This window comes from Hoplias malabaricus, chromosome 18 (genome assembly GCF_029633855.1).
Source record: "Hoplias malabaricus isolate fHopMal1 chromosome 18, fHopMal1.hap1, whole genome shotgun sequence".
NCBI lineage: Eukaryota > Metazoa > Chordata > Actinopteri > Characiformes > Erythrinidae > Hoplias > Hoplias malabaricus.
Window position 1 is genome coordinate 13,350,885 of NC_089817.1, and position 12,963 is coordinate 13,363,847.

Below are 12,963 nucleotides of genomic sequence, written 5' to 3' on the forward strand. Positions count from 1 at the left end.
AATGTGTACTCTAACTTCTGACCAGGAATTTTATTTATGCATTTCAGCAATTAAACTGTAAAGTATACATGTAGATGTATGTGTTTGTGTGTTTTATATTGATGATATATTCTTATATTCACAAATTATTAGTATTTGATTCCACAGATCAATAAAATATACTGTTGCTGTCCAAAGAAAAAACATGTATCTCAATTTTTATTGAAATCTAGTTTACTACATCATTTCACATTGTGTAACATCCACAAGGAATGGACTAATAGAAATGCTTCAAAATTATTTGCAATAAAATCTTTTTATATTGACATCCATTGAAAGTTTTTTCTTTTTCTTCTGTTATAAAGGTAGAATTTTGGAGATACATGTTTTTCTTTGGACAGCGACAATATGATATAAGCTATTCTACTTTTATCTACCTTAGCAGTTGATCAAATTATTGCCAGATTTATTAGCTTGTATATCGTGCCTGAAGTTTGTCCAGTGAGTTTATGAGACATGCTGCTAATGTGCTTATCTTTGAGACTGATCTACACCTTTTGCCTCTTTTACTATTGTCATTGTCTTTGTTTTGTTTGTTTTTTGTTTTTGCTCATGTAGAAGTAATTGAGCCCACTAGCTCAACACTTTTGCAAGGTTAGTACCGAGCATGAGCATGTGGTTTGTAGCCTTCACCTTCATCAAGCTTGTTCCTGCATGCTTCATAAACAAATAAGCAAATAAATGAATGCTGCCATTTTCATATCAACCACATTGAGACAGAGGGGAAGTCGTTGAGGTGACACACTCCAGTCGGTCAGTGAAATTGCTGCACCAAATTTCCTCAACATGAATGGGCTAATATAATTGTTGTGTGTTGCCTGACAGGATCTGATTGTCAGGTTGTAAATTGGCGACTAGCCACTCCTATTACGGGGTTTATTAACTCCGAAATCCAATTCCTAATGTCAATAATAAATTCAGCACTTTGAGTGACAGACTGAATTGCTGCTAGGGGAATGGCTGTTTGCCATGCCTGAGTTTGTCTCCAGTGGATCACTGTGGGGTGGTGAACGCTTCTCCATTCACTGTTGCTTAAATGTGTTTTCTTTCTCTTTTTCCTGTCTAACCCACATGCACCATGCCACGGCTTCTTTGTGGCTATGCATGCCTGCGCCTGCTGTTTGTAAGTACACGCCTGCATAATCTAAAACCTTTTGTTCTGTCTTTTTTTCCCTGTCACTACTTCCAACGCATCTACAAACGCTTATTGAGCTCTAGTCTAAATGCTGTATGTCCGTAAGAGCTGGCAATGTCATTGCTTGTTAAGCTTCTGCATACAGAGCTCTTGCCCTTGTCAAACTTCAGTAATGATATTGTATTTTTTTTTTTTTTTTTTTTTTTTTAACACATCACAGAATGTCTGACCTAAATTGAAAACAGTGAGAGTGGGAATGATGACTGTGTCCTCTCAAGAGAGCCATTAATTACTTTGAATTTGATTGTGAGAAACTGGTATTATTCTAATTATCCGACTGCAGGATTGAGTATAATCTGCTGTGGCGGTATAATTGGATCTCTCTCCCTAAAGAAAGGCTAGTGAACTCCAGCAAATCCAGGGGAAATTAGAAGGCATTCTGGGAGCGCCATCAAAGCAAAAAGTTTAATAGACACTTCATATAATGCCATATAATGACATTTGTTTAGATGGAAATTGGCCGTGCGTCTGATCCCTGGCTTTTTTGTTTTTTGTTAAGAGGGACTACGAAACGGGGGAATGCAGGTCTTCTATTTTCTTTGTTGTATTTGTTAGTTTTATAGGTCCCCTGCTATTACTGCTATTAAAAATTAACTAAAAATGACTGTGAAAAAATTATCTCCAATAAATTAAGCTCAGCACCACTTACCAGGCCAGTATATTAACAAAAGGCTGAGATAATGGATGATTCTATGCATGGAGTTTGACTCACAGAAATAGGTGATAATTTAATGTGAATTTGTTATATTTATGTATTGATGGATTGATTTTGAAAGTAATGCCGTTAATGTTAGAAAATAAAGCCTCACATTGGCACTTAATAAAGCAATAAGGTTAATTGACATTGTAGATTTGTAGAGTTATGTCTCTCATAAGTGCTGATAAAAAGGCAATTATCTTGCACTTCTTTTCATGGATGCCGGCCTCAGCTTTATTTGCGCATTGGGACATTTCCATCACTGTACAATGAAATGATTGTGGCCAGATAATCACTGCAAATCTAAAAGTGTTCTGTATTTAGTCCTTGTTGTCTAATAAAAATCAATATCTGGAACAGAGTAAAATTGGCCTTCAGTAATGCCGACCACAGATAGAGGGGCTCCTCGTTCACTAACATTGTGGACAGAATTGTCCAACCGTGTTCCTTTTTTAACAGTAACACTATCACTTTGCTATTATTAGTTGTGAATGGTGGCTCAGTGAAGGCTGATTGAAAGGCAAATAAATGAATGACCATCATGATCTCCCCGCTGTTAGCACAATGACACCTAGACACTTTTTTTTTACTCTGGTTCAGAATTCCTGTGATTTTAAAGCCAGAACAGCTCATCTGGTCAAGCCTCCCCCTTGGCCCCATCAGCAATCTCGTTACCGAGCACCTTTCCTGATTAGCTTGTTTATCGCAAACTGCAATTACAGTTGACCCACGCAGTGGACGGGTCAAGGGTGCGCGGTTAGAGCCTGGTAATGATAGCGGGGGCTTGGGGAGAGGAGGGGACAGCTCTGGCATGAGGACACCAGATGCTTTGATGATCCTAATGCGCGCACTAAAGACCCTAGATGGGCATTCATCACCAGAGCCGGGCCGTTTCTGCCCTTGCAGCCGTCTCAGCCTGTTGACCTGGTTCCGCCACAGCGCAGCAACCCTGCCAGAAATACTCTGACATCTAAGTTGGCTTAATAGGTAAATAGAGCGGCAAGAACAACAGCTAATCTAGGCTGAATTGGGTGCTTAATAGCCCCGGCGGGCTCGAGCAGGGGAGCAGTTTGTGTGCTCACTCAATTTGCCCCGCACTGTTTGCTTATGAGCTGCCACTGGATGTTCTTGGGTTTTATAGCCTCTGCTGTCTCTCTTAAGTGTCTTGTTTCATATAATCTCTCTTTTAGTGGAGACTACTTCTCTTTTAGAAGTGACTTCATCTGTTTTAGAGCAAACAGCCACAGAATACAAACAGTTGTGGGAAGGTTTGTAACCAATGGAACTAGCTAATACCCACAACTAACATGTAATCACGATTCAACCCTGACCGATCTACAAAGTACTACCCACTTACTAACCTTTAGAAAATAACAGCACTCACATCCTAGGGAGAATATATATATATATATATATATAACCTAGACAAAGATCTAGACAAAACTGACATAACTGGAAAGCCATGGAAATGTATTTGCTCATGCCTATGATCCAGGCAAGGTTTTCTGAGTAAAAACCTTACCTTCAGATCCAAACACTCTATTACTGGTCACTTTATTTGACACTATTTGAGACCACAGGACCACTTCTCTTAACACAGCAGTGATGTTAAATATAAAATAAAAAACCCAGCAACACTGCTGTGTCTAATAATTTCATACTGAATAATTGAATCTGTTGAAGTGAAATGAATTGTTTCAGCAAGAGTTTTGACTCTGAATTTGCACATGACCTGGCAGCACATAGGCTACCTGTCTCAAAGTTTTGTTTATAGAAATTCAATGAATTGACAGCTCACATTACATGCTTCCACTGACTATGTGCAGAGTACCTCACAAGTGCAGATTTAGAAAGATGTAAAAAGCATATATTATTATTGCCCTGTGAAGGACTGGCGTCCCCTCCAGGGTGTATTCCCGCCTTGCGCCCGATGATTCCAGGTAGGCTCTGGACCCCCCGCGACCCTTAATTGGATAAGCGGTTACAGATAATGGATGGATGGATATATTATTATTGATTCCTGTTATTCAGCTGCTGTTGTGAGTCTGAAAAAATGTAAAACCAATCAGAGTTAAGCCAAAAGAGGGCATTTATTTGTCTCTCACAAACAGATACCTGAACCGAACAAACACAAATGTGCATGTTCTTAGTTTTATATTAATTTCAAACAGTGATTTGCCAGTTACAACCAAGAATAAAAACACATGGAATTAGTGCTATTCCCACTTAAAAAGTATGGTTCTTCAAGGGTTCTTCATTAAAGGAAATGGTTCTATATAGAACCCTGAACACTTAAGGAACCTTTTGCACGGTTAAGGGATTCTTTGCATCATGAAAGTGTTCTCCAGATTGATGAAGAATGTGCTATAGATGGTTCTGTAGAACTAGAGAAAAGGGTTCTATATGGTGCCACAAATGATTCCTCTACTGTAACAAGCTTGACATCGTACAGCTGGTGCCGTATAAAACCCTTTTTCTAAAAGGTGCTGTGTAGAACCATCTATAAAACATTTTTGCATAAATCTGAAGAACAAATAACCCTTTAATCGTGCAAACATCTCTAAGTGTTCATCGTTCTGTATAGATCCATTTCCTTTAATAAAAAATCCTTGTAGAACCATCATTTTTAAGAGTATATACATGTCAATGCAGAGGTGCACATTATTCTGAATAATATTTTTTCATATGTTCAGGATCATCTTTCTAACATCACTATGAATTACCACAGTGGTAACGTCACAGCCGTACTGAGGATGGTCCTCTGCCCAAATAACAATAACAATACTCTTATTGTGGCCTATTTCCAAATGATAACTTGTCAAGCAAACGACAGACAACAGTCAGTAATTGAACACTTACAGAAACTTACTTGTTTCTTATAAAGTGACCAGTCAGTGTAGGCTTATGGTAGATGTATAAATACACCTCTCAGTCTGTGTGTGTGTAATCTGTAAATCTGCATTGTGCAGGACCTGGTGCAGTGCAAGATGGAAACAGTGGCACATCAGGAACGTACACACCCATCTGCCTACTCCTCATCCTCGCCCTTCAGCTGCTGCTCAAGTTTTGATGGTGAAGAGGATTCAGGAAGAAATGGCCTCATCTCTCTCACGACTCATATCAAAACCTGCAGACACCAACAGGAGCACACAGAGTGCATGGGATTCCCCACTATTGTTTTTTTCTTCTTTTTTTTTATTGAGCAATTATGTATTATTATTTTTTTTTTGTATTAAATAAGAATCTCCTATATTGCTACCTTTTAATCCTGCCCCACTGAAACCTCAATATGTATATCTACATAGAACACAAGCCATTTGAGGTGAGGCTTGTCTAATTTAATAGCTATAAATATACATACAATTATTTCTGTAATTGTAGTTTTATTTAACTGATTTAAGTCCTAAAATCTTAATATAATATTTAATAAGATGAAGAAATTTGAGGCTAAAGGCCTGTAAAAAAGAAAAAAAAAAAGAAAAAAAAAGCTGTTGTCTCCCTGGAGTGTCATAGCAGTGAATTACCTCAAGGAGTAAGAAACATTGTACAATGCCTCATATGATCATCGCATCAGAGACTTTTCCAGAAAACAGTGGGATGCAATTCCTCATAATTCCTAATAATTTCACTTGTGATAAGATTTATTTTAGAAATTAATATATATGAGGAGAAATACTGAATTTTTGTTAACTTTTGGTAAATATTAGGTGTAATTTTGTTTTCACATTTAGCATAAAAACAAAGTGGGGATACTGCAGGTCCATTAAAGAAACATACATTTAACACTTAATTTAGTCAACAGGAATCTGTTTTTGGGATGATTTAATGTAACATGAAATAAACCAATTAAGTGTTACCATTTTCTTAATAAGATAAAGCAATGATGCATTCAAAATCCAATCCACAATTCGAAATCCAAAGTCCACAATCCCGTTTTTAATTGACTAGGGCTTGCATCTTAGGGCTTTGGAGTGAGATTCATTCCAAGAGTAACACATTGCCTGCCATTCCACTGATGGAGGAAGCCCAAAGAACTATCAGCTAACACGTGTTGACATTTCAGCTGTTGTATCATACATTTGAGATATTGCAACTTAACCACTAAAAGTGTTGGTTTTATAACCAGAAAACAAACAACTGATTTTTATGTTGGATCTCTTGCATCCATTTTTTTATGTGCTCTTTTATGACTTTTCCATGTCCCTGAATCTCCCAATCCTGACATAACTCATCACGACTACTGAGTCCTCTCCTCTTATCTATATGCATATAATATGTACAAAGGGATAAATATGCACCTGTTTTTACTAAAATTGTGAACCAGTTTAATAAAATACAACAGACTTTTCTATTTTAAGTTGCTCCTCTGGTTGGAGTCATGTAATTTATTTCTGAAATTTGCTTTATGGTTTTTGCATTAAGAAAATAACTTCTAAAATATTGTCATTAAGCAACTCATTGTAAAATCAGTCATCAAGTAGTGTGCTTTGCGCATGTTTTACTGGGCAAGGTTAGGCGTACTTGCTCATCACTGTCTATGCATTGTCACTCTCGATATGTTGTCATTTGACATGACAAGTTGTCATTTCAAGTCAATGTATGGACTACTTCAGCTTGCTTGATTTTTATAATGATTTTGGTTTAAAAACAAAAAAAAGATGCCATTCTTCAGTCAGAGTACCTCAAAAATAACCATTTTTTAAAAAACAAAATTCATGTTGTCATGAGTCGACTGTTGTCAGCTGATGTCAGGATTTATATGTCGAAATTCAAGGCAAACTTCAGCAGCTGAGACCAGAATTGAAATTCGCCCAGAAACAAGACAGGATTGGGCACACAGCTTGAAAGCATAGTCTCAGAAAACATTACCCACCATTCCAGTGGTGGATTTCAAGCACAAGTTGTAATTTAAATAAATGGGTTATGGCGTCTGTGCTGCCTTATGGCAGAGAACTTTGTATGTGATTACGTATGAAGATGTACAGTAAAGCATTACAGTTTTGCTGGATATACTTTTTTTTTTTTTTTTTGGGCATCGGGCTCACAGCCATATAAAGGGTAGGTGCAATAGAGTTCCTGCTCAAGTTCAGAGAAACATGAGACTATACTGCACACAACAATCCACACCCTGTAAAGAACTGACCCCATTAAGGGTCCATAAGCTTGAATTGCACCCACCCTTTAAGGCTGTTTGTGATACGTGTTTGGAACGTGAGTTTTGTAAACTGGGATTATGAATTCTGAAAGATGTTGGTTGGAGGAGAACCTGTTACTGCACTACGTTAACTTTAGCAGAGGAGTGCTCGTCTGTGCATGGCTAGAATCCACACCTTTACATTGGGTGAACTGGTGCAAATACCTGTCAACAATAACGTTCAACCAACTGTCACACTGAAAACAAACAGAAAATAACAAATGCATCACTCCTCTTTTGTATTATTCCCAGGAGAGGACCAAATAAAATTCTCTTTGAAATCCCTGTAATGTAAAGGAAATGTTACTTCATATGTTTTTTTTTTCCTTCTTTTTTTTCTTTATGGAGATTGTGTGTTCATATTTAAGACTTACAGTAATAAAATGTTGTATCTAAATAGAACACTTTTGGCAGTGTAATTGTAATTCTTAAAGGAATGTTAGGTTTTTAAGTGCACATTGCCTTTGGCAATTACAGCATAACAGCAAACAACTAGAGATGGTAAACACATAAAATAACAAATAAAATAGAGGAATCTCTGACACTAAATAAACTCTTAAAAATAAGGCTGGCAAAAATAAAGCTTTGGAGTGATGCCATAAAAGACCAACTTTGGTTTCATGTGAATGCTTTCAACTGACTGTAAACTCTGCTCACAAACAGCATTATTGAAGGCTGTTTAAGATTTATCTCCTTGTTTCTACACTCTCAGTCCATCTTATCCGTGCCACTGACCTTACCGGTGCACTTAGTAGTTGTACAATTTACGAAGTGTAGTCCTTCTGTTGCTCTGTATACATTTGCACTCCCCTTCCACCCTGTTCTCTAATGATTAGGACCAGAGACAAGCTGCAGTGACACTGATGTGGAGCAACAGATGTCCTACTGTCTCTGGCTTAACATCTACAAGGTGGACCAACAAAGCAGGTGTGTTAATAGAGTGAACAGTGAGTGAGGAGTGTTCAACAACTCCAGCATCACTGCTGTGTCTGATCCACTCGTACCGGCACAACACACCAACATAATGTCAGTTCAGCACTGAGAATGATCCACCACCCAAGGCATAGACTACAAGCTCTGTGGGTTTCCTCACCATTGGAGTTATCAAAGAATGCAAAGCCACAGATTGGCCACAGGCTGTAATTATAGAGCTATAAAATAAATCTAAGTTGTAGTCTGTAAATTACAGGTACACCTCTTAGAACTGATTAAAAAAAAATACAAATAAAAAACAAAAGTAATTTCAACTAAAATGTGCAATTAAACAAAAGAGACGCTTGGAACAGTCTCTAATTAGTGTCTATAACACTGAGAACTCGGCTGTTCCAGTGAAGGGACACGCATGAGCAGCACTGACAGACATGGCTTGCGGGAATAAGAAGTGCGTGAGTTAAGTAGTGAGGCTCCAAAGCAAGCTGTGATTTCCTATCGCAAAACAAACCCAGTGCCATCTGCGAGCGAGGAAATGAAGGAGGCAACTGTCCTCCTAATTAAAGACCCCCGGTTCCACTCGGGCGAAAATGGGTTTAAACGCAGCCCTCTGTCTGGCTCGGCTGATTGTTCGACACTGACGAACGTCGAGCACTGCCGCAGTGTTTTAGAGGCAATGTGTGAATTACAATCAGGAGGCATTCTCCCGTTCAGCCAAGAGCCAGACATCAAAACATCTCCAAAAAGTGGAGCTCGGCGAGGGCGGAGAGGATGAAAGGATATGTCGAGAAAGCGTGTCAGTCAGAGATTGATATCACTTTATTTATATATTTAATTCTTATTTTTTAACTTGCAGCTTTGCATACTGGAACATGAAAGCATTCCAGAAGCAGAGCATGGGGTGGGCATTATGGTGATAGTTTAGTGTTATTTTCCTCTGAGTAAATAAAAAAATAACAAGTAAAAAAACAACAACAAAAAAAGTTATTTACAGTAAAAGTTCTGTTTCAAATTATTTAGTAAATACAATATGTGAAACACTGCAGTACTAGTGCATCGTCTTTATGTAGAAGAAGTACTGAGCAAGACTAAACGTTTTGGGGAGAAATATCCAATATCAATTTTCCAGATTATGATGTGATTTTAATTTTCTATATATTTATTTATTGTATCAATTTATTTTATAAAATCCCCTAATTTTATTTTAGAGAAGATCAAAACAGCCTGACCACTGAGCATATAATAAAGCTCAGATGACCTCTCAGCATCTTACTGCCAGTTATTCATGGTTGTGATGTCACAGCACGGGTGCTTGCTTGCTTCTGATTGGTCCTAGCCATCTACAGGCAGTTAACAAGCTTCATGTTTTCAGGTTAAATTTCCCCACTTTAAACATTAAAGGGTGCATGTTAAATAAACAGTAGGTAGTATTTGTACCTTAACATCACCGTGATGATCCACTGTCCTGTAATATGGAGAATATGACCTTCGTCTTTACTAATCTGGGCTTAGCACTACAGAAACGGCACTAAGTAACTTTAGGGGGGGGGGGGGGGGGGGGTAGAAACCACCTTTATTTCAGGACAGTGCTGTATAAGTGAATTACACTCTGTATCTGTATGAGGAGGCCAGGGGGCAAAAATACGAAGTCTTGCATAGTGTTCCTTTAAATCATGGCTGTTGTTGATGTATTATTATGATGTGATGTTTTTGCCATATCACCCACCCCTAGGATGAGCCATACTTTGGCTGCTCTCTGAGGAAAATGACACCTTTAAATGGATCCAGGACAAGTGGCAGGGAAAGAAAGAAGTTGGCAAGACTTGTGAGAGAATTAGCATTTGAAAAGCAGCCATTAATGTCTGTGAATATTCATCTTAATGGGGGCGCGTACATAAACCTCATAAATAATGTGACAGCCATGTATCTTCAGACTCCACCTCGAGCCTTTGTCAGAGACCTATTACTGTTCATCACCAGCACAAAAGAGAGGAGCAAGGGAGCGATTGTCTTTTGTCTTGGAAATTTGCTCTGAAAAAAAAAAAAACATAAACAAGAAAACAACGACAACAACAAACAAACAAACGGAAACAATCGCTTGTGTGTGTGTGTGTGTGTGAGTGTGTACAACCCTGGTGGAGTTCTTTATCTGACTTCCCAGGATCTCCCCTCTGGAACCGGCACTGAGCTGTCACTCCTCCGGTCTGCCGGAAATGGGAATAAATACGCATATTGACAGACCAAATTAACGTGACATGACATTTCTTGGCCGTCGTGGCTTTGGAGTGGCAGCCAGACTGCCAGAGAACAGCAAGAGGAACACGAAACGCTTCAGCTATCATAAAGAATACCATCTCTGTTTGCACCCAATATACGATGTAACGGATCACATCTCCAGCTCGCTCTATTGTCTCCTACAAGCAGTTAAAACTTGGCTGTGGTTTATGTTTGTTGTGTTGGGGAGGACTGGCAATAAAAGGACATAAAGGGAGCGTTCACTGACATGATGCTGTGGCTTCTTATTTAGTTCCGTGGTCTTCATAATATAACCCTCATGATACTCTTTGAGATGTAATAAAAGCAAAAGTAGAAGAAAATATTCTGAACTTTATTACACAGAACAGATACAATATTCCTTGTACTCATTCTCCAATAAAAAAGAAAAGAAAAATAATAATAATAGTAGTAGTAGTAATAATAATCATAATAATAATAATAATATTAATACAACTACATCTGTACATGCACATGGAATTCACCGAAGTTTGGGGAGGCGCTTCCTCGCAATGCTCTAAGATTTAACAGGTTCGAGACAAGCCAGAAAAATAAAAAAGCCAATATACAATACGTTTGAAAAAGGACAGTGAAATACTACTTGGATCAAGTACATTGTACATTTTTTATTATCATTATTATTTAAAACGGTCAGAACCATTTCTTAACAAGTCAATCAAAACAGAGCCAACAACTTGAACTTTCCTTTCATTTATTCAGCATTATTTTTTAATCTGAAGTTATTTACCTCAGATTTTACCTTTTTTTTTTAAATACAACTGCTTCCAAAACTATCTGAATGTGCAAAGGAAAAGAGGTCACCATTCAGATCCACATTGCGGACAGCAGTATTCTTACATTTAAAGGTACAATCAGGACACTTCAGAGCTGAACTGAACCTGAACTAATCATATGCAAAAGTTTGAAGCCCCCTACCCACGACAAAATGGCGTGTTTTCTGAATGGATAATACGATGGACATATTACTGGAAATTATAAATCAGAGTCACCTATTCATACATCACACTGGAAACAAAAGCAAATCATAAAATGTAACATGTAACACTTTAATAAAAAATAGTAGAATATTGTAAATTCATTGTAGAGGATATTAAAGGCATGTGTAAGGTGGTATTCAAACATTTGCATATGACTGGACAGCAGGATGAATGTTTGATGCTCTAAAATCTGTTCAGAACAAAGAAAGATGCTGTTTATTCCACTACTTTCTCCTACAAGCAACATGAGGAAGATGTGGTCTATGAGAGTCACTTTATACACCGGTGAAAAGCCCCTCAAGAATGAGCTGATTTCCAAAGTGTCCAGGGGCTGTAGGTACGATACTCTAATGTACAGTGGGAGTGGCTACAGTATGTGTTATGACGCTGGTGAAGAGTGTTTGAAATCAGTGACATTAATCGCAGCTGATCAGTGACATCACTTGGCGTCAGTTGCATTTCCACTCCATTAAAGACAACACTATCAAAAACAGAACAGAAATAACAATCTAAAAATATAAATAAAATAAAAAAATTATATATATATATATTTTTTATTTACCAAAAGTGTAACACTGTAGTATCCTATAGTACAACCTATATTACCATAAGTCACTTTATTATCTTTACAAATTGTAACAGAACCTGTTCAGTTTTAAAAGAAAAGAGTCTTGGAGTGTTTTCCAAGATTTTTCAACCAGTGAGTTTCCAGAATATGCAAATGAGCTGGAACAACATGATTTGCATATGTCGAACTGTTTGAAATGTGGACAGTCGTTCTGTTCCAAACTGACCATTTACAAACACGTGCACATGTCGAGGAAGGTTTTGCATGGGTCACTTTCAGTGGTTCACTGTTAATTGACACTATTACGAAGGTTTGTTTATTTAGACATGCACAAAAGGCACAATGCCAACAAAAGACATAATCATTAGTCTCTGCACCTCCTACCACTCAGTATCCATCCATCCATCCATTATCCACCGCTTATCCGGGTCCGGGTCGCGGGGGAAGCAGTCGGAGCAAAGAAACCCAGACCTCCCTCTCCCCAGCCACCGACTCTAGCTCCTCCGGGGGTATACCGAGGCGTTCCCAGGCCAGTCGAGACATATAGTCTCTCCAGCGTGTTCTTGGTCTGCCCCGGGGCCTCCTCCCCGTTGGACATGCCCGGAACACCTCTCCAGGAAGGCGTCCAGGAGGCATCCGAACCAGATGCCCGAACCATCTCAGCTGGCTCCTCTCGACGTGGAGGAGCAGCGGCTCCACTCCGAGTCTCTCCCGGATGTCCGAGCTCCTAACCCTGTCTCTAAGGGAGAGTCCAGACATCCTGCGGAGAAAACTCATTTCAGCCGCTTGTACCCGCGATCTCGTTCTTTCGGTCACTACCCAAAGCTCGTGACCATAGGTGAGGGTTGGGACGTAGATTGAACGGTAAATCGAGAGCTTTGCTTTTCTGCTCAGCTCTCTCTTCACCACAACGGACCGGTACAGAGCCCGCATTACTGCTGACGCTGCACCGATTCGCCTGTCAATCTCACGCTCCATCTTTCCCTCACTCGTGAACAAGACCCCGAGGTATTTAAACTCCTCCACTTGAGGCAGGATCTCACTTCCAACCTGGAGAGAGCACTCCAC

The 12,963-nt window shown here is 38.8% G+C and overlaps 1 protein-coding gene across 1 annotated transcript in view; it reads left to right on the forward strand.

The window, feature by feature from the left end:
• The window catches only part of ntm (neurotrimin), a 362,174-nt gene extending 357,045 nt beyond the window's left edge, over positions 1 to 5,129 (forward strand). The window contains 2 exon segments of the mRNA XM_066651134.1: positions 598 to 633; positions 4,901 to 5,129. Of these exon segments, the coding sequence (XP_066507231.1) occupies positions 598 to 633; positions 4,901 to 5,001 (137 nt within the window). The 3' untranslated portion in view covers positions 5,002 to 5,129.
• The last annotated feature ends 7,834 nt before the right edge of the window (positions 5,130 to 12,963 follow it).